The sequence below is a fragment of the Limulus polyphemus genome, unplaced genomic scaffold (assembly GCF_000517525.1).
Source record: "Limulus polyphemus unplaced genomic scaffold, Limulus_polyphemus-2.1.2 Scaffold1159, whole genome shotgun sequence".
Classification (NCBI taxonomy): domain Eukaryota; kingdom Metazoa; phylum Arthropoda; class Merostomata; order Xiphosura; family Limulidae; genus Limulus; species Limulus polyphemus.
The window spans coordinates 36401-63642 of record NW_013666769.1 but is presented as its reverse complement, the minus strand read 5'-3'; the positions used below and the strand labels follow the sequence as shown (position 1 = coordinate 63642).

Here is a 27242-nt window from a genome sequence, read left to right as displayed (position 1 = left end):
CTTTAAACACGTTAAAATGGCGTGAGAAAGTCACTAGAGGAACATTCTGAGCTTCCGTATTGGTTATTCATGTCATATGTAGAAGTAACTGTATATAAGGAAGCATTTCCAAAAATGGAAAGAGGTAGGTGGAATGCCACTGTGTTTGATTTATTACATGAGCAATATCTTAGCAAATTGAAAAGATAAGAGGCTCATATTTTATATTCTAGCTTGTCAATATTGGTAATTTGAGTTTCTAATTTGTACAAAATTATAGACTTGGTATTTTGACATCACAAAAATCTAATTTGAACCAGTGCTGCATTCAAAATATCACGTGACACACAAAAATCAATGTTTAACTGTGGTTTTTTATATTTACATTTAAATTAAGAAATTGAGTAAGGAATAATACTAAAATTTCAATTATAATCTACAGTTTGATACCAAAGTTATTAACATAAATTCACGAAATAGTAGTTCAATAAAATTTTGAATGAGAATCAACAAATGCGATGACATGGCCTTTCACCCGTGATCCATCTGGAAAGGGTTAAAGGAATGGAATGTGTCTTCTCATTTTCATGTCGTCCATATAAAGTGTGTGTGTGTGTGTGTCAACTTTTGTCAGTATAGACACAAAACCTAGAATGCTGAAAATTTTTTGTTCCGTGTACGGATAAGGGCCAGTCCACGACAGCTTTGATTTGGCAGAATCAGTAGACATTTCATCTGTACCAACTATGTGACTGAGAAACTACACTTCTTTGTGCATGTCTATGCACTTTCTTGGTTTCAATTTCAAACCTCCATCCTTGTTGTTTCAGGATACCATTTTTAGGTTCTTGGCTGCAGATTGAAATGTGCAAACAAAGAGAAATATGTTGTCCATATGGGTAAGACATATTTGTTATTGCAGTTTTTTAAGTGTAAGCTCCATTAGTCTTTCAGAAGTAATAGACGGTATTACACGGATCAAATGGCATGATGTGGAATTCATAGAATACTTCTCAAGTGCAGTTTAGGTCTGTTTTTGTTGTTCCATTTGACTTAATATCCAGAAGCCAGGTATAATGTATGGAGCCAATGGGAGCCTTCCAGTTCATACATACATTCATCTCTGTACATTATTGAAAAGGTGTTAATGTATGTGTACACAAAACTTGGTGTTCCTTCCTTCCTTTTGCTAATTTCTACTAATGATGATAAGCATTCTCTAACTGATTTATTACTCCATCCTATAATATTCACTCACTTTTAGCACTAGTTGTATCCTTAGTGCTCTGAGGAAATCTGCATATTTCTGGTTTTATTGGTCAAGCATCACATTTATTCTTGACCACTGTGTCTCTGTACCCATACCAGTGACTATGCTAACTGAAATCTGAATAGCCAAATGCCACTAGTTACAGAACAGGCACTGGTATAATATCCACACTAAGAAAGATCACTGTCTGAGCAAGTGCAACCTCCTTTCCAAGCATAAAATAGGTTCATGTGTTTTTTCTAACACCAAAGAAGATTGTGACAATGTACTAGAAAGTGTCCATAATATACATCACAAAATGCTGTGTGCACATTAGGGGAAATCATCATATTCTTTTCAATATGTATTTGCATGATCCACTGTTCTCTGGCTCATCTGGTTGGTACTGAATGGTTTTGTTGCATTACTGCAGTTTGCCTGATGCACAGGCAGAAGTAGCTGACAATTTCTGCAATATGTCCATATTTATAACATATAAGTACATGAACACAGATCAAAGGCATTTACTTTCATTCATTATGTGATGTTACCAAAACATATTCTGAGGTGTGCCTCCACGCTCATGTCTAGCTTATTGCCATTTGCCAGAATGAAGTTTGTTCTAGCAGGTCAAAGTGGTGACTTTCCATTGAGTGTTTGATATGAAGTAAAGCAAGGTCAAATAAGGTTACTCCAGTATTCACTAAAAACTAAACAATACGCATATACCATTATCACCACATATTTGTTGATGTCAAGATAATGGTTTTCCAAACCAGTCATCATGACGTGTGAGCTGATTGCTACACTCATTCAAGTTGTCAGCTAGACCCTCCACATGCTTTTCTAGTTTAAACTACTACCAGTCATTGCTCATCATCAACCTTTCTTCATCTGTTTTGACATTGGTATGAATGGTACATTTTATAGTCTTGTCTAGCAAAAGTATATGGACATTCACAAAACTTGTGATTAGGTAAGCCACAGTTGAAACAGGAGCTTCTTACCTTGCACTCTATGTACCTTCAGGAGTCTAACTCTGAATTAATTTGCATCAATACCATGGGATGTGGATAAGGTAATCTCTGTTGCACCATAAGTAACAATGGTGGCTGTGCCATCAAACCTAGTGGCATCTGCTGAATAGTAGCTGGTAGTTGATGTTTCTTCTGACCCTTGGGGCCATTGTAGGTGCTGGAGCTGAGTCTCCAGCTGCAGCTGCTACTAGTTTCTTCCTATGCTCCAGCCTACAGTTCAATAAGATGAGATCAAATCATGTTGCTACAAACTTCCTCCATGAGATGTGAGATGCCCTTAGACCCATATGGTGCCACAAAGATTTGCTTGGTAGCCTTCAATGAACTTGCTAATGAATATATCATTATGATATGCTTGAATACCTTCCCGTACAATCTTCTTAAATCATCTCCATAAATGGCTAAGTTTTGTGGGACTTCTCTTTTGATTGCTCTGTTCTGCAAAAGATCAACTTCATTGACAACTTTATCCCAGCTGTTTAGTTGCTCTCCATCCAAGCACTCTAAAACATGGAGGACAAGACTACCTAGACTCTGTGCAATACATTTCAAGCACCAGTTGCTCGAAACATTTGTGGATACAGTCCAATTCCTATGTTTCTGTTCCCTTAAACAATGGTGGATTTACCTGTTTTATATCACTTTCACAACTAAATGGTTATGATGACAGGTATATACCTCCAGCTTTTCTATTGCTATGCAGCTGAGAGACATTTATCTTCTTTCAGTGGTTCAGAGATGTACTTACACTCAACAATACATTGTCCTCAGTCTAAGATCATAGTGTGATCACTTGGAATGTAGTAATACATGCCATATTTGTCATTGTATTAAATGGTGCATGTTATGCAATACTTCAAAAATGCATTCCACAGTGTCCTTGACCATCAGACTCAGTTTTCAAGCATTTTCAATATGCCTTCCTTACCTGGTAGGCTCCTGACTAACTCCTAATTTTGCTGGATAATATTGAGATGCCACCTGCTCCACTTGGCACCATTGCTATGAAGTGCACAGAACTTTATCCAGGACATCATTTTATTACTCTCCTCAATCATGGGTGACTCAAACCAGTGGCTTGCAATGCTTAGGCATGTTACTGGATGTATTGGTTTCTCATAGAGACCACCTCATTAAGTTTTGGTACATTCAGGCTGTTTGATGCTAGGAAAACCCTTCTCTGCCACTCTATGCAGCAGACAACAGGAAGTAACAATTAGAGGTTGTGTCACAGGCACACATCATCCTCACTGACCCAATGCAAAATCGAGAATGCAGACATTATTCTCACAATAAACAACAAACGTTCTGGGTCTAAGAGAGTGCTTTATCTAGTCCTTACTGCATTCTTGGATAAAGTCCTCACTTCAGTTATGGCTTCCTTCTAGGGAGTCTTATAAGGTATTCTTCCATGATCACAATTTTCAAATGTTACAGTACTAGAAAGTTAAATGGAAAAAAAAAGCATATTCAAAGTAAATTCAGCAATAACAAATCCTTTGATCACAGTACTAAATGCTTCTTTTTAACTAGTCTATGGTATTCAGGTATACTGATATAAGTCAGACAGTTAAAAGTATCTGCAAGAATGCATATTCTGGAAATGTTAAAGCAAGGAATGAATAAAAATAAAAATTAAGTTTTAATATATTTTGTAGTAAATAGAACATGGTTCTTTCATTATTTTTATTATTATTACTATTGAATTTATAAAACTTGTTAGCAACAATTTGATTCAACTGTATAGAAAAATCCCATTCCTTCAGCAAAAGTTGGGAATTTTGCCAGGGTTCAGAGTACAAATTTGTTTAAGACAAAGAATTTTTCAAATGTATGTTACATGCACAATTTAAAACTTGGCCAGATAGTAGCAAACCAACAGATGTGATTAGGAATATCAGTTTGTATGACAATGATAAAAAAGTTGGTTTGGAATTTTTTAGCTCTTTCATCCTTTTCAGATATTAATGATTATAATAGTAAATTAGAAAAGTAATAGATTTGTATTATTCATCTTTTCCATAAACATTAAATGTAATACTGTGTTTGTAATATTTTTGAGTAAGCTTAATAACTGTTAAATATGAAAAAATGCAAACAAGGATAAGAAGTTTTCTAAGGAAAAAGTAACTATGTGTTTAACATTTGAAGCAAAAATGTTTAAATCAGATCCAGCTGAAGAAACACTGACATTTACCCCTCTCTTCCTTCGTCTTTCCAACATTTGAACAGGACATGAAGCTACTGTCGATACAAAATATATGGTTGTCTGTTTTATATTCACTAAAACCTTAATTTGAACTTAAAGTGGCTGATCATGTTAGAATGGATTCACAGAAGTACTAAAATGACCACATTTATATAGGATATTCTGTAATAATAATTCTAGATAATTAATTGTACAGCTTAATACTAATTAGTTTGTTTCTTACTTTTATATATTAAATTTTAGTAGTACTTTAAGTTATTTTAAATGTCTTGATATAGTTCAGATTAGTTTTGTCTTTCATTTGATGGCAACAACTCACATATTCAGGCTTAATGGTGAAACATACTGATTCAACTTCAAGTTTGATGTAAGTAGCTTAATAAATAGATACTCCCTGATCCAAAGTGTGTCCTCATTTGAACTACATCCTATTATCTTTGAGTGTTATTTGTTTACTAGCAGTCCCACAGTGGATCAGCAGTAAGTTAACTGACTTACAAAGCTAAAATTAGGGGTTCAATTCCCCACAACAAACAGAGTGCAGATAGCCTATCATGTAGCTTTGCACTAAAAGAAACAGTCTACTGGTTTTCCACATGCCCAAGCATACACTAGTAGAAAATATTATCCACAAGCTGACTTGAGAATTTTCTTCAAACCACAACTAAGAATTCAGAGTTTTCATTAGAGTTAAGGACAGGATTTCTGCTCTAAAATGATCATAGACTGTCTATATGGACAACTGTCCTCAGTCTGATTGAGGTTATATAGGTTCAATAGTTAAAACTTTTGAAACATGCATTAAATACCATGAAACTACAGCAAAGGAAACAAAGACCTCTGTTCAACTACGTACTCAAACCTGCAGGCCTGATGAGTCCTGGTATTGAGGGAAAGGCCTTGTTGGCACTGGATGTGGCATATCTAGTGTGGTTGACATTATATTCTTCTTTGCTTTCACTCTAATGTAGTTTTCTACCATTGACGCTGGTTACTTGACCTGTTTCGAGAATAAGAAGACTATTTTTGCTAGTTCATCAATTCTTCTGAATGATAGTAAAGATAATTCAAATAAAGTAATTATAATGAATAGTTGTTGTTTGAAATAAATAAATGATATGTGGTTATAAATACCTAATTCCAATTTGTTAATGACTTCAAATAAAAATTGATAATAATTATGGTTCACTTATCTAATCTACTTCTCACCATAAGAGTTGTTGTTGTTGCTATAAATAGTGCTTAGACCACTACATTGTGTGTCATATCCCACCTAGCCTAATGATCCTTGATATTGGGTGAAAGGCCTTGTGAGCAGTGGATATAACAGATGTAGGTGTTTGGCATGTTATTATTTATTTTTCTTTGCTTTTATTCTAAGTTTTTAGAATTCTTATAATCTGGAACACCATTAGACAAAATAACAGTTTTAAAGGTTAATGGATGTAGTTCAAATGAGGATACACTTTAGATTAAGGAGTATTCAGGGGTTTCATCAATTCCCATGGCATCAGATGAAAATCAACATGTGGAGGGAAGTTTACTGTTTTGGGGGCCTTCTCCCTCCCCAAAAATAAAAACTTTATTAAATGGATTGGTTTTCTGCATTCTAACATAGCAAGCATTGAAAAGGATATTTTTCGCACAAAAATACTTTATTTTCTGTGCTTTCATATAAACATTTTACATGTAATAGGCATATAGAGTTGCCAATGACCTTCAATCATAAGTCATTATCTATCATTCATATGTTTCGAGGATGTTATAAAATTATTTCAGGGCAGATAAAAAAGCACATATAAATATTTAATGAATATAATACATGTTAAAGTTTGTTACATAAGTATAACTTTTTGGGCAATAATAGATAAAGAAATTCCACTTTTGCATATTGAGCTGATTTCTTATCACCATATTTCACATTATGTAATCTCATGATCCTATACAGATTTCGATAAATTTCATATGGTGGTATTATGATAAAAACAACAAAAACTATTGGGATGCCTTTTCCATATTTCAGGCTTATAACTTAAAAATTAGAGATTTATGACAAAATTAAGTGTTTTTTTAATTGTTTTATAATATAGTCTTATTCAGTGAATATCTGTAGCTAAAATAGCATACAAATACTAAATATAAGTAATGATTTTTGTACTTATAAATTAGATATTTATAACATTTGTATCTTCTAGTTCAAGTAATTTGATTCCATAGTTTGTATAAACAAAAATATAGGAGTCATATTTGACAGATCCAGTCTCTAGAGTTAATCTTTGAAGAATTAATGAACTTTGGGAGAATTTCATACTAATCTTATTATGTTATTCATCTTATTATGTTTTCAACAAATAATTGCATGAAACTGATAGAGCCTATTTTGGGTACATGGACAGGAAATTAATGAGACATAATAATTACCATACATATCAATCCTTTTATTTTTGTGATATTACAAACAACATAACTTGAGGAGCAGTGATGTGCTTTGGCAATCAAAACATCACTTGGGTGACCTCATGGCTAGGACACTCATCTTGTAACCTGTGGGTCACAGGTTTGAATCTTATTACCAAACATGCCTGTCGATTCATCTATGGGGGTGTTATAATGTGACAGTCAATCCCACTACTTGATGTGAGTAACCCAAGAGTTGGTGGTGGGCAATGTTGACTACCTGCCTTCCCTCAAGTCTATCACTCACTTCTAAATTAGGGATGGTTAGTGCAGGCAGCCCTTGAGTAGGTTTTTGTGAAACTCAACAAACAAACAAAAAACATTGCTCAGACTTTTGTAAGCTACCTAGTAAAAACACTCAGATATAGTAGTAGGACTACACATCAACTTGATAAGTTGTGGTGATTCTCCAGTGGTGAAAAACACGTATTATTGTGTAGAAAAATAGTTCCAGAAAACTTTGTAAGTGTTACATTTTTTACTCTTTTCATTGAAATTGTTGTGTTGTATTCATGTTTCACTTCCTAAAATACATTATATTACCATTTAGAAAAGTATTTACAGAAAGCTTTGTAAATGTTACATATTTTACTCTTTTCAATGAAATTGTTTGGCTGCAATCATATTTCTCTTATTAACATGGTGTTTTTGTCATGAAAACTAGAAATAACCAATGATTCCAAACTCTTTACAAGAGTAACATCATCTTCAGCATAAACAACACTTTGGAAGGTATGTGCATGCATATGACTTAAGTGAGACCATCATTCATATTCTATCATTCCTGTAAATTACAGTTGTTAAGCAAGATATTTTAGATAATATTACTGGTTTTTTGTACCCCCCCCCCACACACACACAGTGGCTCAGCAATAAGTCTTCAGTGTTATAACACTAAAAATTGGGTTTTGATACCTGTAGTGGGTATAGCACAGATAGCTTAACTACAAACAAACAAGTTATAGCAACATAGTAATTGTTTATATCATTTAGTGAAGGTAATTTTGTTTGTGTACTTGTTTTAAGAGTAGCTTTAAGTTCAACCTTTTACTTGCAACTGCCACAATCTTATTCTTAATCGCCTAGTTAGGGTTACTAAATATGACAGAAAAGCCAGAGCGATGTTCTGTGTGATACCCAAGCGTGACACCCCTGTGACCTGTGCTCATAAAATATTACATTTTAAGCTCTATCACTTTATTACTCCACTTTTGTTTTGGATATGTGTTTAATTTGGGACTTATCTGTGTGATTTGGTATTATGCACAAAGCATGTGACTGACACTGTCTTATAACATGTTTTTACACTCAAGTTTCCAGCTGGAAGAAGAGCTTAATGCTGATAATGTCATTTTGAAGTGACATGTAAATTAAGCATGATGAAAATATATTGCAAAATCATTTCTATTTGATATTAATGGATTGCTATGAAACTAGTCTTGTAAAGGGTTTATGGTATTTTCAGATAAACTGATTACTGCAAAAGTATAGGATAGGTCCACTAATAACAGCAGGATTGACAGGAAATTTGATGAGTTATCTGAGTCTGAAAACATTACCGAGTTTTAAGTTGAGCAAGAAACAAACAGATTAGATATATTTGAGGATAAGTGAAATAATCTTTATTTCAGACATAAAATGAAAACAGCACATCTCTCGATAGTTACCTGCACATTCTGGCTCTCTACTGGATTAATGTATAGTACTTCAGGCTTCATTCTCTCAGGACAAATTCATTTATAGAGAGCTAAACACATTGAAAATCAACTAGAACTGATCTCGAAAATGATGTTTTAAGCTCAAACAAATCCTAAGTTTTCTGTCACTCATGAACATGATACCATATGCAGGCCCGTGCAAAGCTGGTAATAGGCCCAGGCCAGATGGGAAATGTAGGCCCCATTTCAAACTGCTCATTAAATATTTTTGTAATCAGTGCTAAATTCATATGATTTATGTATAATGTACATGATGTACTTACAAGTAACAGAAATGAATAAAAGAACTAGAACGATTTATAAAAAAGGTAATGGCAAGCAATTTTATTCAAAATGTATATAAGACAATAGAGTACAGTACTGTAATAAGAAGCAGTAAATACAATAGTACATTCAAATGATAGTATTTATCTGCTGTCAAAGCCAAGTTTCCTGAAATTTAATAAAGAGATGTTGTGTCGTGAGTGTGTGTGGGTGCTGCGCAGGCTCAATGCAGATATCTATTTATAAACCAATTACAAAACACAACAAATATATGAGCACTAAGAAACAAATAGGGGAAGACAGGCTCTATTGAGGTTCCGCTTGATAGCAAGGCAGACATGATCACTCGTTCCCACGAGATGCATGTGCATGGCGAGCATTGTGGCAGTCGTGAGAAGAACGGGAAAAGATATATTTTTATTTGTGTGTGTGTGTGACCACCACAACATGATACATATAAATTTGGAACATAAGATGGTTTCAGTTATCTGCATTTATTTATCTATATTTTTATCTGTATTAATCTTTTATGAATCTTCTTTAAAATATTAATATTTTGTGCTAAAGGATCCACCCTTGACTCTCTTTACAATATCAGTATTCTTTACCAAAGGGTCCCCCTTTGCCTCTAACAGGGGGAGTAGGCCCATACCAACTGCCCCCAATCTTATGGCCTGACCATATGACCAACTACTCTCTTAGTATTCACTGTCTGAGACATGAATTGCATTTTAACAGGCAGAGAGGGTGACAGCTCATATGAAAATAAAAACAAGAACAAGGATCATGTTAGAACTGAGAAACCTAAATAGTTTTCTGGATCAAGTGTTTTTATGCCAAAACAACACAGAAACAAAAACATGGAAAATTTTATAATTTCCACATCACTAAAGATGGTGCAAAAGTACATGATACATAGAACATATGATATTCTCATATATCACAGGAGCAAATTAACAGAATTATGATATGCTTATTACAACAGGAATTCTGTTCAAATACAGATTAACCATATTATGTGAATTGTGTGTTAGTTAACAATGTTTCACTGTATTAGTATAGTATTAGTATCGTTTATTTTAAAAGGTTCCTATAATATTTTTTTCTAATTACAGACTGCAGATCTGAGCACCATGGTTTCCTCAAATGATTGCTTGACAGCAGATATTTTATGGATACTAAAAGTTTACAGACACTACAGCTATAAAATTGTGAAAATCTGACACAGCTATTTGTCAAAATGTTTCCAGGTTCAACCACTGCAGAAAAATATACTTATGGAGGGAGGAAATGTGCTTATTTGTCAGATTTTGGTCTTATGCCATACTGATAGAATTTCTCCATGGCTAAGGAATTAATCTATGTGTTGACATTTGATGAGTTTGGGGGAGAAAAACCAACACAATTTAAGCAAATAGATGTATATTTACAATTTTGGGACAATAGTGAGAATTAAGTCACAACAAGATACTATAAAATTTCTGAGCCATTCAGGGGCTGTTTACATGGTGCCTACCTAACATGAAATCAAGGACATACTTGGTAAAGTGTTACAAATCTCAAGAGATAGAATCATTTTTAACTGGATTTTATAAAGTCTTATCACTGATGAGATGTGTGAGGATGCATTTTCAAAAGGCTTACTACATGTAGGAGCATGTGAGTTATATGTGGTTCACAATGAGTTCAAGCATGGTGAGAAAATATTGAAGGAAAAGTTCATAATATACTGGCTGTTTGCAGACTTTCCAGCCATAAAAGATGACTAGATGTGAAAAGTTTCCAATAAAGTCTTATCAGCTTAGATACCTTAGAAAGGCACTTGTACAATTTTGTAAACCAAGAGATATGTGGCCTTCATTTGTGAAGTATTTCAAGGCTGTGCAGGCAGTAAGATGCTACTCACAAACAAAATCAAACTCATATAAAATGGGACAAAATGCAACCGGTGCTGCCTTTATTTTTGCAAAAGTGGATTTGCTTTCAAGGCTATGGCAAAATAGCTTCACCTCTTCCTGTAATTTTTCTAAAGTGATAACCTCTTGCTGCCATTCATTTATGGATATCTCTAGAAGATAACTTTTCTGATGAAGTGTTTTGTGAAGGTAGATGTTCTGAAGGTAGTAACTTCAATTGATAAGCTTGTGAAGCTAGAAGTTGAAAAAGGAAAAAGAACACTGTGCATTATTCAAAGGCTAATTTTGGTTTTGCAGTGGACAATAAGTTGAAAACACTGAAAAGGAAGAAAATTGGGTATTACGCATCTAATTGCTCACAGATTTAAAACATATTCCTGCAGAAGCGCCAGTTAAAGTGGTAAATAAAATGCCCGTTGTATATGTTTTGGTTAGGAATCTGTCTTGTCTTAATCCATGAGTGATGATTAAACAGAAGCAAGTGGCAGCATACAGGCTCTAAAATGTTTTGAAAAACTTGTTGAAGTTAAGAGTAGTGGAACATAACTGTGATGCTTTGTTATTTAATGAATCTGTCAAAGAGATCCATAGTGAAGAAAACACTGATTTCCTGGGTTTCAGTAACATTTGCTTTATTAGCACTTGGGGAAGGACAGCAAGTACCAACAGCTATTTGTGGTGTTGTGAAAAGTGATATAAGAGGCTAGGAATCTAAATCAACAAATCATGATTGAAAACTTGCATGAAAAGTTATTTTTTAGACAATGTGTTATAAGTAACTGTTATGAGGGGGCTTCATGAGATCAATATTTACAAAGCAATACTCTCACCTGTATCTAAAGGAGCAGAAGAAAGTATGGAAGATTGTAAGGAAGAATACTGTAAAGCTGCTCAAGATGAGCTATACATTTTTACTAAGAAAAATAAGAGATTCAAAACTGGAGAAAGATGTTGATTATCTGGCTAAAGAAGACAACCATAACAAGTTCATGCACCTTATGAAATCAAATGTATTTTGGAAATTTGAAAAAGAAAAGTGACATTGAGACTGATAATCATGATGTGGAATTTTAAAACTCTATTACAAGAACATTTGAATATACACAAAAGTTCTTTACCGCTTGTATTAACTTTTATTTCTTTTTCTTAGTTTTTTTATGAAGTTTTGTGAAAAATAAAATATTTATTCAGTTGCTATCAGTTATTGTCAATTTTGTAAAATGTTTGTACAAAATTTTAAAATGTGATAAAAAGGTTTCTAAAGAATAGCTTTCAGGTAATGAAAAATGAACAAAAGTCCTTGAAAGTTACAAACTTATTATTATTATACTTGGCATATACTCACAATTTGTGGTCATGCACTAAAAACCCAGTGTTAGACTCACTTCCCTTTCTGCCATAGTAGTGTGATGTCTGTTTGGTGAAGGAGTAGCCCAAGAGTTGGTGGCTGGTTGTCTACACTCTGCTCAGCAGATTAATATTAGGGATGAAAACTGGTAGCCTTAGTAGTTTTACCATAAATAAGACAAGTATGAACCTTGCATGTTTACAGAACATTCATGCAAAAACTGAATCTTTTATCACAAAATTAAAAGATTCTGACTCATTGCCTTCATGGTCAGCTTTGACATAAAAAATTTATTCACAAAAGTGCTGTTGAACAAGGAATTCACTGTTTCACTGCACTTTGGAATGTTTTCAAAATGATTCCAACCCTAGATCATTTTTAGATGTTTCCATCATCAAACAAATTTTTCATTTTTCTGCTTCTTGTATAAATTTTCTATTTAAGAATGTTCATTATGTCCATATCAACAGTCTAAGCATGGGAAATCATGTTTCACCTTTTTTAGCTTAATTTATTCGTGGTCAGAATTGAAGAAATTGGCATTTCCATCTTACTTCATTCTCCTGTTTTCTAGATCCAGTATGTAGATGACATTTTTACTGCCGTTAAAGAAAATAATTATATTGATAGTTTTTTCATACTTGATTGCATTCTACTCTAACATCATATTTACAGTTGAAAATGAAGTTTATGAAAAAATTTCTTTTTTAAATGTTTTGAATGAAAAAAAGGGAAAGTGGATTTCATACCACTGTTTTTTTAAAGACTCATCCAGGAGTTTATTGGAATTCTTTCCATGATCTGATACAAAAAAAATAAGGATCATCAAGAACCTTTTTCAACAGAAATAAATGTGTTAAAGTCACAACTTAAATTGCAAAACAATCCAGTCCAATCCTAGTATGTATTTAGGTTTAATAACTGAGGGTTGGTCAGAAATTTGTTGAATTTCTCTTCATCCTTTGCTTGGCTTGTATGGTAGTTGAAGCTCTTATGTTAATTAAAACTTAAGGGATTTGCCTATGATTTTCATGATTTTTAATTTGCTAGCATTGGTTGCTGGATCAAGTGTGAGGAGAGGCTGAGAAAAAGACTGGAAATGCAGCAAAATAAGTATTCTCTCACAATCATAAGTGAAACATTGTCATCCCGAGAAAATGAATCAACCTGAAGATACAATCAACAATTAAAAACATCCTTTTATTGTATTATAATATATATTCCCAAACTCGCATCTATCCAAAAGATTTAGTTAAAAACAACTGAAGAATACAGTATGGATTTCATTGTGAAATTTTCTTTCATACCAGAAAGAAAACTAGCTCAAAGTGTATTGCACAATTTTGTTGACACAGGCACTTCAGGATCCTCATATCAAATTACTTGTAAAGACTGGTAATTCTTATAATGGTGAGACTGGTCAACAAATGTCTACAATATTAAAAGAATATTTAAAAGCCTCTTTCTTTGTGTTTGAACACATGGTTCAAAATAAACACTTGTTTTTTTCAGATGTTGCAATCTTAGGCAGAGAAAATAATATAAATAGAAGAAAGATCAAAGAAACTCTTTATTAAAAAACAAAGACCTAGCATTAACCAATATTCAGGTGTAAAAATTATATTTATTTTAATTTCCCATATTTAACAGTTTCATTTATTTTTATTTTGTTGCCTAGCAATGCAGTATTGCTCTTGATAGCGAAACACCTATATTGATTTCATTTCACCATTCATTTGTATCCTCCAGACAACATGAGGTAAACCTAGTGAAACATAATATTTTTTTATAACTATAATAGTTTTTGAAAACATATTATTTGTTTGATCCATTTGAAAAGCAACAGGTAAAGCTTTGTATTGTCAAAGATGTAGTACTCTAATTTATTAATCCATCCTTGAATTTTCACTTCTTGTCAAACATTTTCTCACTGCTATTAATAAAAATAACAGGTGCATTGTATCTTCAAATAATACCCTACAGACCAATAATCACAGTTAACTTCATATCCTTTATTTCCATTCACATGTTGTTTAATTATTGTGTTATTTGTGTAAATGATCAGTTCATGCTATACAATACTCATGAATGACTTTGTATAATGTTCATACACACACGTAACACCATACGTATTTATTTATACATGTATGTTGCCATATAAACATATCTTTGCTATATGTTGTCACATACACTAATTGCTTCAAACAGGCTGCCTCTGATTCCTTTGCAATTTACTTCATGACAATTCTCAGGTCCAGTAGCCATGGAACAGTTACATGCTTCGATCCAGGAGACATCAGACTCAATTTTTTTTTTTCACGCATTACAAAATACATAATCAATGGAAGAATTAAGTTGAACTAAGACTTTTGAGCTAAAATATTTATAATTCAGAATTAATATACACTCGGAGGAAACACAACTCCCTCACTACCACAGAGAAGTATTATATGCTCTTCAGGTTTATTATTTTAAAGATCAAGCAAGCAAAGATTATGTGGTATTCTCTGTAGAGTTCTTGCCCACTCAGATAGATCAAGTGAGCAGTTCTTGTACAAATGTCTCTGACATTTTGTCTTTGAAAAATCACTTGTTAACTCAGTAACCAAGGGTTGCAAAACCATTTAAGCTAAGTTTCATACTTCTAGCCATCATTCAGTTGTGCAAATGGTTAATGGCCTATTTATTACATATACTAACATAAACAATTCTAATTATATTGATTGAGCAGCTGGATATCTCTTATAGGGAAACTGCTTGATAGCTTGAAAAGTAAGTGTCGCAAAACACTTTGGTCTCATTAGTCTTGCAATCAGCTTACTCTAGTAAGTTAAGATAACCAAGTTGTAATAATACAATTTAGTGCTTACATCATACCTCACAATACCCTTTGAACTGAGTTCTTGAACTCCTAACAATCATTTTCAGTTAGGCCAACTTGATGTACTAGACTAGTGTTTCCTGACTGGAGTGCTGCGGACTTCTTCTAGGGATGCCACGAGATTTTAGGAAAATATTGTAAAAAAAAAAAATCAATAAGAATTGCTACATCACATATTTGAAAAGTTTTTGTGTATACTAAAAGAAAAATTAAGGTTGCTTTTGTTATTTTTTATACACTGTATCTAATTTTTGTTCTTTTCTACATCATTTCATCCAGGATTTATTGGGGGGGGGGTATCTTTATGACCCCTTTTGGCTACACCACTGTTTCTAGGCTATAAAACATTAGGGGTAGAAGTTATAGACTATGTATAGGGGAGAGACACTGCTAGACATTACATCTATTAGCTCCAGTTGTTCTAGCTTCATGCTAATTGAGTGGAAAGCATGCAGTGTATGCATAGATTGAATTTTGAATTTCACTTGATAGCTTGGAAAGCAAAGATTGCAACTTTTTTTTCAGTCATTGATCATATAACTACATAACTCTCTTAGCTTCCTATCAAGGCTAATCTCAGCCGTATCTATTCGAAAGTCATATTGGATGGTTTAATGGACAATTGGAGCTGTCTTTTGCTTCTAGATATGGTACTTCCTCATCTGACTTATCCTGAACAGCAAGAGTATCCTCAGCTCTTTCCTTTTTGTCTTCAGGGTAGAAGTAGGATAAAACAGTATTTATGTCCTCATCTAAATCAGCAGTCTCCTCTTCTGACTCTTGGTCAAGACAGTTTACCAAAGGTTCACCAGTAATGTACATTTGTTTGACATGTACTCTGCTCTTTCATGTGTCTCTTGACTACTGTTACTTATTTGTCAAAGGAGTGACTCATTGGAGCACAAGATGAGGCCTGCTCCAGCGAGAACCAAGAGTTTTCTCTGCTGGTTTGCACATACCAAAACCACATCCAGCCTTCTCTTGTTATTTATTAACTTTATCACTGTCTTATTGTAGCACCTCTCTGTCATATTGTGCCTTTTCCTAGATGTTGATGTGCAAACTCATGCATTTCAAGTAATACAGACCTTAACCACTCAAAAAATTTTTGTAGACATTATGGGATATCTGCTTTAAGTGGAGGACCATACATCATTCCTACAGGAGCAAAACTTTTAAGTTGAACATGAGCATATTTGCTAAACAATTAGTTGAGCTGCTCAGTTGCATGGTATATTCACTCTCATGACACAGGGTAAGTGTTCATCCGAGGTAGTTCAGTCAGGATTAACAAACTTAGCAAGCATATGCTTGACAGTCTATTACTCATTTCATTAAGTCATCAGATTCAAAGTGATAAGGTGAAGTGCTCGACTTCACCATACCCAACACTTTACATAACTCACAAAACATATGAGTTTTGAAGTTACTTCCCTGATCTGTTTGAATCTCTTCAAATGTTCCACACTGGGCTATTGAGTGCTCTGAAAGCACATCAGCAACAGAGTTTGTGGACATATCGACTAGTGGATAAGCCTCAGCTCACGTCAGGAAGTAGTCAATGATGGGTATATATATATATTATGTGTGTAGGTGCCATCATTTCACCTTTGGGAGTAGGCTAGCAATATTCAGAGGACAATCATCAATTCTTTACTGGAGTTTACCCTATTTAAGCCATCTTTTTTTTCTGTGTGACACGCACCATACAATATTCATACCAGTGCAGAATTTCCTGACTCAAATGCAGGTAAAAGAACTGTGTAGTCTTTGTGTAAAAAAAGTTTGGAGAATCTCAACACAGGCTGAGAACCACTGCTAGGTGGTTGATAGCAATGATACAGCAATCCTTTCTGGACTCATAATTGCTTGTACAAGTGTCATAGGTTACATGTTTTCATGCTACATTCCTCAGTCTAAGCTGGTTGCAGTTTCTACTTTGCTCTACAGTAAGGAACTCCCAAACTAGTTCTGGGTATTTTGGTTGCTCTTCCCATAGCTACTGAAGTGTTAATCTTGGCATCAAACCTTTAATGGAAACCTCTACTCTATGGCTTATCATCACTATGGCAGAATTAAGGATCAGAACTTTCAATAAATAAACACCGTCTCACTATATAGCAAGACAATACATCCATATTTCAATACTGTGGACCTGTGCAATAATGTATCAGTAAATCGTAATCCTACAGCACTGTTATCCAGTATGTTATCACCCCTTTGGGGTTTTTAAAGTTCATCAATCATCTCAGCTATGCAATAAACTTATTATCATACAAGTAGTGTTGATAATGTTTCACAAAGACCACAATTGCTAACAGTTCTTTCTTCATTGTACAGTATGTATGTTAAGGAGCCTTTAGTGTATGAACAGCATATGTTATTATATGTCCTACTTTGTCTTACATCTGTGATAACATTGCTCTTATTATATCATCACCTATTACTGGCACCTGTATCTTAACAGGAACTTGTGATCTTGTCATGGATACACTATCCCTGGGACTTCTGCAAAAGAACAGTTCAGGCATTTGAATGCTTGTTCATATTCCTCACTCCATTTGAAGTGCATCTCAACTTTAATGAGAACCAGTAATGGTGAGGATCTAGAAAAAGATGACTACAAACCACCAGTAATACCTAGGAAACTATGGACTTCTTGTTTGGTTACAGGTTAAAGGCTAATCCTGGACCACTGTTATTTTAGCAGGATCCATGGAGATTTGATCTCTACCTGCAATATGATCAAGAAATACCATTCCATGAATGTACATTTTCCTGGATTCAGTTTCAAGCTTGCCTATTTAATCTGCTGGAATGCCAATTCAGGTTCTCAACCACAGACTTGAATGTTTGATCAAATACTAAGATATTGTTGGCAAAGATCTGGCCTTTCAAAAGTGACAGATGCATTTCAAAAGCCAAATGGCATGATATGGAACTCATACAAACCATTTATTGTACTGAAAGCAGTATTGGGTCTACTATTTTTCCCCAGTTCGACTTTCTAGTATCCGGATGACAATTACAATGTTCTGAACAATCAGGCAACTTCCAGTGTATCCAGAAATTCATCAGTTTGAGGTAATGAGAAGATATTATTGTGAGTTACCTCATTTATCCTTCTAAGATCAATAACAACCCTAGAGTAACTTCCTTTTTTTCTGTTAGTCATTACTAGAGATGATTAAACATTCTCTTGAGGCTGTATGTTCCCATACTTTGGCATCCACTGTACTTCGGCTCTTACTAAATTCCTAGGGCTCCAGAGCTTGTATTGCTATTGTTTTAATTGGATGTAGGTGTGTGTTTGTGTGACTTTTATTTGACCCAATTGGTCATCTGGTCACACAAATACGTTAGCATTTACCACTAACAAGTCACTGAGTTGAGGTCACTACATTGAATCTAGTTTATCTGCACAATCCTCAACTAATGATCTCTGATGTGTTGGTAATCATGTATTTACTTTTGAATGTAGCACAACAAATGCAACCCTATCATAACCACTAGCATTGGGTAGTTCTACTTTATCTGCTGTGCCAGTGGCCATTCCAGCATGCAGCTAGATAACTGATCTTCCATAATTGCAGAAAAACACTGGGACTTCATCCCCTCTCCCTCAGACAGATAACTGATTGAACTAATGCTGTTTGCTTTCTGGTTAGGAAACAGCTTACTCATGCATGGGCTCTATAACCATGTTACACAATACAAAGGCACATAATAAATCAGATAACACTACTTGTGTATATGAAAATAATGTGACTTTCTTTCCCATATACATACATGCAGTCCACTGTTCCTGGGAGTCAGTCTGACTGACATTGGATAAATATACTATGGAACATCATTTCACTTGTTGCACAGACAAAACTGACCATTAAGCTCTGCACTACTTCCATCCTAGGGATGCTTATTTCAGAACTGAAGTTGGCATCAACTACCTTCATTCTGTAAGCAATACCTCCTAAACATAGTCAGAGCATTACCTTTCCATTCATGCTAGTTTATCTCCATTTGCCAGAATGAAACTCATATTGAGTGGCCACCACTTTTTCTCTTTCTTGTTGCACCCCCACCCCCCAATTTGGTGACTTTACTTAGAGTCCACTTGTTTTCAAGATATGTGGCAGCAGTATTCACCACTTGCTTTTGGTTACCATGCACCTGTTGTATCATTGGATCAAAACTGATAGCCTTGTCTACTTTGCTGCTTGGCAAGGTGTGGGCAATTCATTCAGTAGTGACCTAGTGCTTAACAGGTGGAGGCATCAGTGGCATAGGTTTCCATATGTAAACCATGGGAAGACTGGGATCGTACTGCCCATTCACCAGATACCATTGTGGTTGCATTGCAAAATCAGGATGTGTGAATTGACAAACAGTGACTTATAAGTACAATGAAACTATTTTATATGAATAACATTTTCATTATGTTTATAAATCATTGTTTGTGAATTTATTATTGTATTAACAAAATATTCTTCCATGAACAAATGGTTGGTTAACCCTTGATTGGGCTCAAATCTGGCATGACTTAGGGGCATGGGTAGGACTTTCTGTCCAAGTTGAAATCATTGCAGCTGCTGTTACAGCCTTCTTCTACTCTTGCAAATGATTCAATGTTACCGCTTTATACTGTATCACCATAGAAACTGTTTCTGTAAAGGTGGGAAGGTCTCTTACAGCTAAGTGATACCTTATCATTTCACTGAGTTGACCATCCACAAACTTTTCTGTGAAGATATCCTCATGATCCATTGAGATCGTTGCAGGTAAGTTTGCCATGCAAATATGCATATTATCTACATAAATGGTCAAATATTCCATGGCACCCCTCTTCTGAGCCTTGAACTTGGCCTGATAGATTACTGTTTTTCATTGGATCTTTTCTCTGGCATAACTCAATAATGGCTGTCTCACAGTCCAACAGTTGCTTCTCATTCAAATGCTTGATGGAATCTAGAACTGGATCATCTGAACTCTGTACTAAGTACTGGAAAGCCTGTTATGGAGTTCAGCTATTCCAGGCCATTTACCTCTGAAATGCTTCAGGAAATTACTTAAATCATTCTTCACTGTACCCTTTAATATAGGGGGATATCTGCTAAATCTCACTCAAGGGAAATCAGAATTATGACCAGTACCTGTCCCTTACAACTCCCAGCTATCACCTAACTTAGATGTTCTCAACACTATGGGCACTATGTTGTAGGGACTCAAATTCTCATCCAAGTGTTTGATTCCTTTTCCAGGATGGTAGAGCAATGAGTTGTAGTCAGCACTTGTTTATCAGCTTTGTGCAGCCACAGGTTCCTCTGTGATTCACAGTATGCCTCTCAGCATGAAGAGGCTCATCACTGCCTCATGGTTCACCTACTTCACCATTTGGTGCTTGTTATCTGATGAGATAGCTCCCATTGGTGGATGCCATCCAACAATGACATTTCTAGTTTCTCTTTAGTCTCTTCTCATGGGTTCAACCAGAAATGGGATTGGCTGCTTGGCACAGGTCTGGAAATCCTATACAGTCCACTCTGTCCAGTTTCAGACTTGCTAGATGCCATGCCACAATTACTATCCTCGATCATATGTGCTTCCTTTGCACTGAGATCGGTCCTCAGGGGAAGGGCATGAACAGCCATCAGCAATTCTTATTATAGAGCTGTTGACTGTAATGAGATGGAAGTCATGGACTTTTGTAGCATCAGCAAGAAGTTAGCTGTCCAGGAAAGGGCTTTTCCGAGACCTGACAACTCTTTTAAACAACAATCTCCCTTCAATGGCCAGTTTTTCCTCTTGGTTGTAGTCCTTCTAGTTGTGGAAAATGGTGTATGTATAAATTTGAAGCCTTTTAAAATCTATTACTCAAGAGTCGGAGCAGAGATCATAGTATTATATATATCCAATATACGTAACAATATATTATCAGGACATGTGCACCACCTGTGTCAGTATTGATAAATCTCCTTGAAGTATAAGGGAAATTGTAACCTTGTAATATTATATGACCTACTATTTGAGAACACTGCTATCAACGTTCTTGCACAATGGTCAGTATTACAGCATAACCACCCACAAGCAGAACAGATATTTCATAGAGAATGACAAAAGCAACTGCAACAAAACCATTTGTTATAAGAAACCTGCACAAATACAAAATAGATAATATAATATTACAAGAAGAAATGAATATGTGGTATATTTGTATACTACATTGCAGACATTTTGGTATTTCTTGAGTAACAAACATAAAAGTATAATAAATTGTTTAAATACTGTAGTTCTAGGTTTCTTGTGATTAAATTGAGGGTACAAAAAGAGTACATGTTCTTGTATGCTTTATGTAAATAAAAAATAGTAATATTGGTATAGCTTGTTTGTAACATACCAGTCTTTCAAGGCTGTCCTTGCACGTGCACTTACCCTTAAGTAAAATAAAAATTTAAACCCACTCTTTATTTTTCAGATAATCATTGATTATCCTCATAAGCTATTGTACAGTACTGGCAGTTAACTATTCCATTAGTCCATTACCCTATTAGAAAAATAAAACTGTCTTAACTGGAGCCTAGCCTGTATTTTCCAAATCTTAAACTTCTGCCCTCTCATCCTATTGTCTTCAGACTATGGTACAAAGATTTAATAAATTATGCAGAGGGCTATAGGTTATTGGTTCCCCCAGATAATCATGTAAACTTCAATAAGATTACCCATTACTCCTTTTTTTTCTCAAGAGAAGATAAGAAATTTTAATGTAACATTTAAGAACTACAAGGTACCTATTGGTCATTCTGTACTGTCCCATACCAAATTAAACTATATAAAAGAAAAACTGAAAGCCAGCCTTTATTTTTCAAATATTTATCAGGCCTTTAGTCTTACCTTTTTCATCATTAAGTGTGAAAAAAGATGGTGCATCAACGTTATCAATTCTTTTAACAGTCTTAAATGTGTCAATAATATCCCCTCTAACTTTTCATTTTTCATAAGAAAATAATTTCAGCCCATCTTCATTTGACAATCTTTCAATCCCAGGTATCATCCTAGTAGCCCTTCTATGCACTCTTTTCAACATTTCTATGTCCTTAAAGTAAGGAACACATGATTGAACAAAGTAATCCAAATGTGGCTTAGCCAGTGACCTGTGCATTGAAATTATAAGTTTTTTAAACTTGTGTTTAATATATCTGTAGATAAAATCTAATTTTTATTTGCTCTACCACCAGCAAAAGCATACTTTTTGGGATGGCTTTAAGAAACAGATTAGTTATAACACCAAGATTGTTTCCCTCCATAACACTGTTAAGGTTATTCCCAACAAAATAATACTTATAGTTCAAATTATGATAACCCACATGCATTACATTGCACTTTATATAATTAAAAGCCATCTGCTATTTATTCACCCAACTAACCAAATGAATCTTTTGTAAAGCAACATAATCCTTCTCACAGCCAGCATCACCCAAGACCTTAATATCATCAGCAAGTTTAAGTAATTTATTGACCATTCCTTTGTCTGTGCCATTTATGTAGATTAAAAAGAGCAAAGGTCCTAATAATGAGCCCTGAGGTACCCAATTTGTGACATTAACCCAGTTTGACTGAACTCCATTTGTAACAATACTCTTTCCTCCATCCAGCCACTTTTCTACCCAATGAACCAACTTATTCACCACACCCGTAGAGATAATTTTTAACATACCTAGTTGTCCTTATGAAATAACCTATTCTCAAAACTGTCGTAGTAGCCCTCATCTGAACCAATATTTCTCATAAAGAGACTAAAACAGCATTTCAAATGAGGCCTAACCAATGATTTGAATTAGCTTTACTAGAAGCAGTAACTAGATCACTGCTTGAATGGCTTATCCACAACTATGCAAAGCTCTCTTTTCTTCAGTTATTTTGTTTTGTTCCCATCTATAGTGGAAATTTGATCCAAATTATAATTCAAGTGCTTTACCTTGCACTTACTATAATTGAGGGTCATTTGACAAATATTAGTCCAACTTCTCAGTTGATTCAGTTAATTTTGTAACACCTTAACATCCTGAGTACAGCTATATATACCCAGGTGTTTAATTTTATCAGAAAATTTCCTATCAATATCATTAAAGGAAAAAAGAAAAAGCAAAGAAGCCCAAAAACTGACTCTTGAGGTACTCCTCTGGTAACAATGGTCTAGTTTTACTGAATTATATTAATAAAAAATCTTTTACTTTCACCTTATTCAGTCATCAAACAATCAAATTAACAAACCTGTCCCTAACCCCTACAAATGTGATTGTCCTCTGATGGGACAGCAGTAAGTCTAGAGACTTACAATGCTACAATCCAAGATTAAATTCCCCTCAGTGGACACGGTGCTCTAGAACAAACAAACTTAAAATTCTGTATGATATTAAATAACTAGCTGATGTACTCGTTCAATGCACAGGGAAGACACAGGAACCCTGAGGATACATGCCAGGTATAAGCATATATATACATAAGTACAGAGTTTTGTATAGTAACTGTATAAAGCAAGTGTTAGAATAAACCTGACTTTTGTTTTGAACATTATAACACTAAATTATTTTCAGTGGTGAGCTATTTTCCTCTACCTCTTCATCATTTCACATACCCAATCTGTATGCAATCATATGATCTCAGTTATAGAAGTTTTTTGTTGCAAAAATTGTGATTTATGTAATTTTATACCCCAGGTTGTAGCGTGTAAAACTGATATAGAAGATTTGAGAGAAGTGAGCTCTGAAGAAGGCAAAGCATTTGCAGAATTTTATGGTGTTCATTTCATAGAGACCTCTGCTAAGACAGGTAAAAATGTGGAAGAAGCTTTTCGTCTCATAGCTCAAGATGTATATGAAAAGATTCAGAGTGGTGTATTCAAGATTCAAAATGGCTGGGATGGTATAAAAGTGGGATTTGCAAATCCTAGAGCACATTTCCAAATAGAAGAGGGTGAAATTGAAAGTGGAAGTTGTTGTTAAAATGGTAAATATATGTAATTTTTTTTTTATTTCAGAACATTTGCAAATATCATTTTGATTTTTACAAGTTCTTGTCATACTTAAAAGACCAAATTTAGTGAGACTCCTACCTTGGCAAATATGTAATGAGAAAGATAATTAGTCTTTTAAGTAAGATCTGTGAACCTCTGGACAAATATGGGGTTATATGAGCTATATCAGACTAAAATATTAAAGTTAAAATCAATTTAAGTTCTAACTGTTTAAAAGTTTGTTTTTCAAAGAGTTTGATGTATTGGTTATAGAATACACATGCCTATTAGATAACTTATAAATTGTTCTCCACATTAGTTTTTAATATATCTAGAGTATATAGATTTAATATTTAATTGTGTAATATATTAAATAGTTTTTAAAGAACTTTAATCATGGAAAAAATATAAAGTTGTGGGTTTAATTAATATCTAAATAAGCATGAATGCTTAAGATTATGCTTTTGTAATATTGAAGTTGCATGTATGTATTTATATAGGATGCGGTGTTTAAGACTGTGATAAAACATTTAATAATTCCCTTTTACAAAAATGATAAAAAAACAACCTGATAGAATGAAATAATCAAGTACCTATTTGAGTTTTGTTCCATTCACAAGAAACAGAAAATAATTAATTCAAGTAATTGTTATATTCAATGTTTTATTGTAGTGTATAGTTTACCATAAATTTATGCATATACATCTTTCATTATTTTATTCTTGTCTTGTACTCATTGCAGCAATCAATTTAAATTATCCGATATGTCATAGTCTGCTATTTTGTGTGCTTGTGCATCATCATTGATTTGGAAATTTATATTATTTACATATTAAAGGCTTTTTGCTGTCTAGCATTTTTGTGGACTTTGGTATGTGTGTTTGTGTTTTAGGCAGTATTTATGAGGATTCTTAGAAGTACTTAACAAAGTGTTTTAGCAAAAGAAATGTGTAGGTTTCTGACTACACTGTAAAAGAGTAATGTATTTCACTACTGAACATGTTTCTCCATTCTGGATGATATCTGATAATTTATTTTTACAATGTATGTATTTCCTTACCTCAGATTTGAATGTGAGACCTGTCATACACCACCTAGCACTTGCTAGTAAGTCACTTTTTAAGAACTCAAATGAATACAGATATAACTGTATGTACCTGTAACCTTATTCATTTGTAGTAGTTGAAGAAAAATTTTCAAATTTCTAACACAAGTCTTCATTTGAATGTCATAAAGGTGTGTATTAGATGCTGAAAAGTTGATTTCTAAATTGTCATAGGAAAATAGAGCTTGTTACTCCAACCAAAATTAATCATTTTCTACAACTTATTACATACTTGTAAAGAAATTGTTACTTGATCTTCACAATGTTATGAAAATATATCAGTTCAGCATACTTTTTTGTGTGTGTGACAAAATGATGTTTGTTTTTAAATAACATTAAATGCCACCAGTATTGTTAAATAATATTTATTAAAGTTCTATCAAAAATCATTCGTATTTTTCCCATATTCGTAAGAATTTGCATTTATCTTCAGAATATTTATTCTTACTTTAGAAACTAGTCAAAAATGAGAAAAAAAATATTTTGTTATAGAATAATTTTGTTAACCATAAGAAAACTCAACTAAAAAAATTTAAACTGATACATACTATAAAAAAAAGTTTAGACTTCTTATATGAGACTATTCTTAAAAGGGTATTTATTACCTTTTTTTTTTAACATCCATTGACGTTATGGTATTAACTTTTATTTCAGACTTCCATGTGCATTTCTAGTGTACTATTGTGGCTCATGTTACCTTCTTGTGCAAATATTATATGTTTAAGAAAATACAAAATTTATTTGAAATAACAAAAATAGTATTTACCACTTGAATAATTAGTTGTTCAGCATTAATCTTACTACATCTTTTTTTTGTTGGTTTACAGTAGGTTGGACCATGAGTAGATATGTTGCTAATAATAGGTCTGAAAGTGAGAATATATCATTTCTCTGAAATACTACTTTGTTTCACTAAGAGGCACAATATACTATATTAAATGTTATTTTTACTAAACTTGTCTGTAAGTATTTGTAGGTATTCAAGTCTCCATCATGCAGGTTAAATTCATCAATTACAATGTATTCAATTTTTTCAGTATACTTGTATTAATCATTAAATATATTAAAGCATCTAAAAAAATAAAGATAAAAAAAGAATGTTGTCAACATATGACAATTTAGATAAGTTAAAACAAATACTTATTTTTCTATTTATATTTTTATTATAATAACTTTTTATGTTGCTCTGTATTTTTCATTTTAGTATATGATACTAGAATACAGAAGACATTTTTAGATTTCTAGCCTTTTGCAGTTGCTCAGTATGTTGCCCAAACTTGTCTGTTAAGTTGTATTGATTTAAATCAATCAGTTGTCCATGTGGTTCTTTGGTCACAAAATCCCATTAATGTGAAACTTCAGAATTTCCCTCTATTATTCAAAACTAGAAAGACTTATTTCAGTGTAAATGGCTATAAAGTATGCTTTATAGCCTACTATGCTTTAAAAGGATGATACAACTGTAAGTGACATATAATTAAATACATAGATATGTAGGTTTGACGTTGAATGTAAGTATACATAGCTATATTTGTGAAAATGTATGTATAGTAAACTTTTAAATTTATTATAGTAATTACTGGTATCAGATTTCAAGATTTTTGTATGAGTTAAATATAGTCACATTAGTTTATTTATTTGTTTTTACTGCAAAGTGCCTTCCATGTGACTTGTTTATTCCCCAACACCAAAGTCATTGAGCTCACTAAAGTAGGTCCTTTGGATTTTTCACTGCTGAATACCTTGTTTTCCAACCACTTAGAAAAACATTCAATACACAAGATATGTAGACTGCTGCCTGCCACCGTTTATGACTCTCTTGAATTGGGTACATGACTTCATGTTTAGACTCAATAAATCCTGCATGGGGCAGTACTGACCTTCTAGAAACTGTGTTCTTGGTATTTGTTATTTCTTATACCAGCTTCAGTCAAGGGCTGTAATGCATTATTTGCATATTTTCTTGGTGGATGGGTCATTGCTATAAAACTATTGTACTACTGCACTACTAAAAGTATTTGAGAAAAAGTTTTGAAAATGAGTTTATTTAGAAGTTACACAACTTTTTT

General features: G+C 33.7%; 1 protein-coding gene across 1 annotated transcript in view; it reads left to right on the top strand.

Annotated features, from left to right (window-relative positions):
- The window catches only part of LOC106462409 (ras-related protein Rab-39B-like), a 55193-nt gene extending 28926 nt beyond the window's left edge, over positions 1-26267 (top strand). Inside the window, exon 3 of the mRNA XM_013922336.2 lies at positions 23773-26267. Within this exon, the coding sequence (XP_013777790.1) occupies positions 23773-24057 (285 nt within the window). The 3' untranslated portion in view covers positions 24058-26267. The remainder of the gene's footprint in view (positions 1-23772) is intronic.
- The last annotated feature ends 975 nt before the right edge of the window (positions 26268-27242 follow it).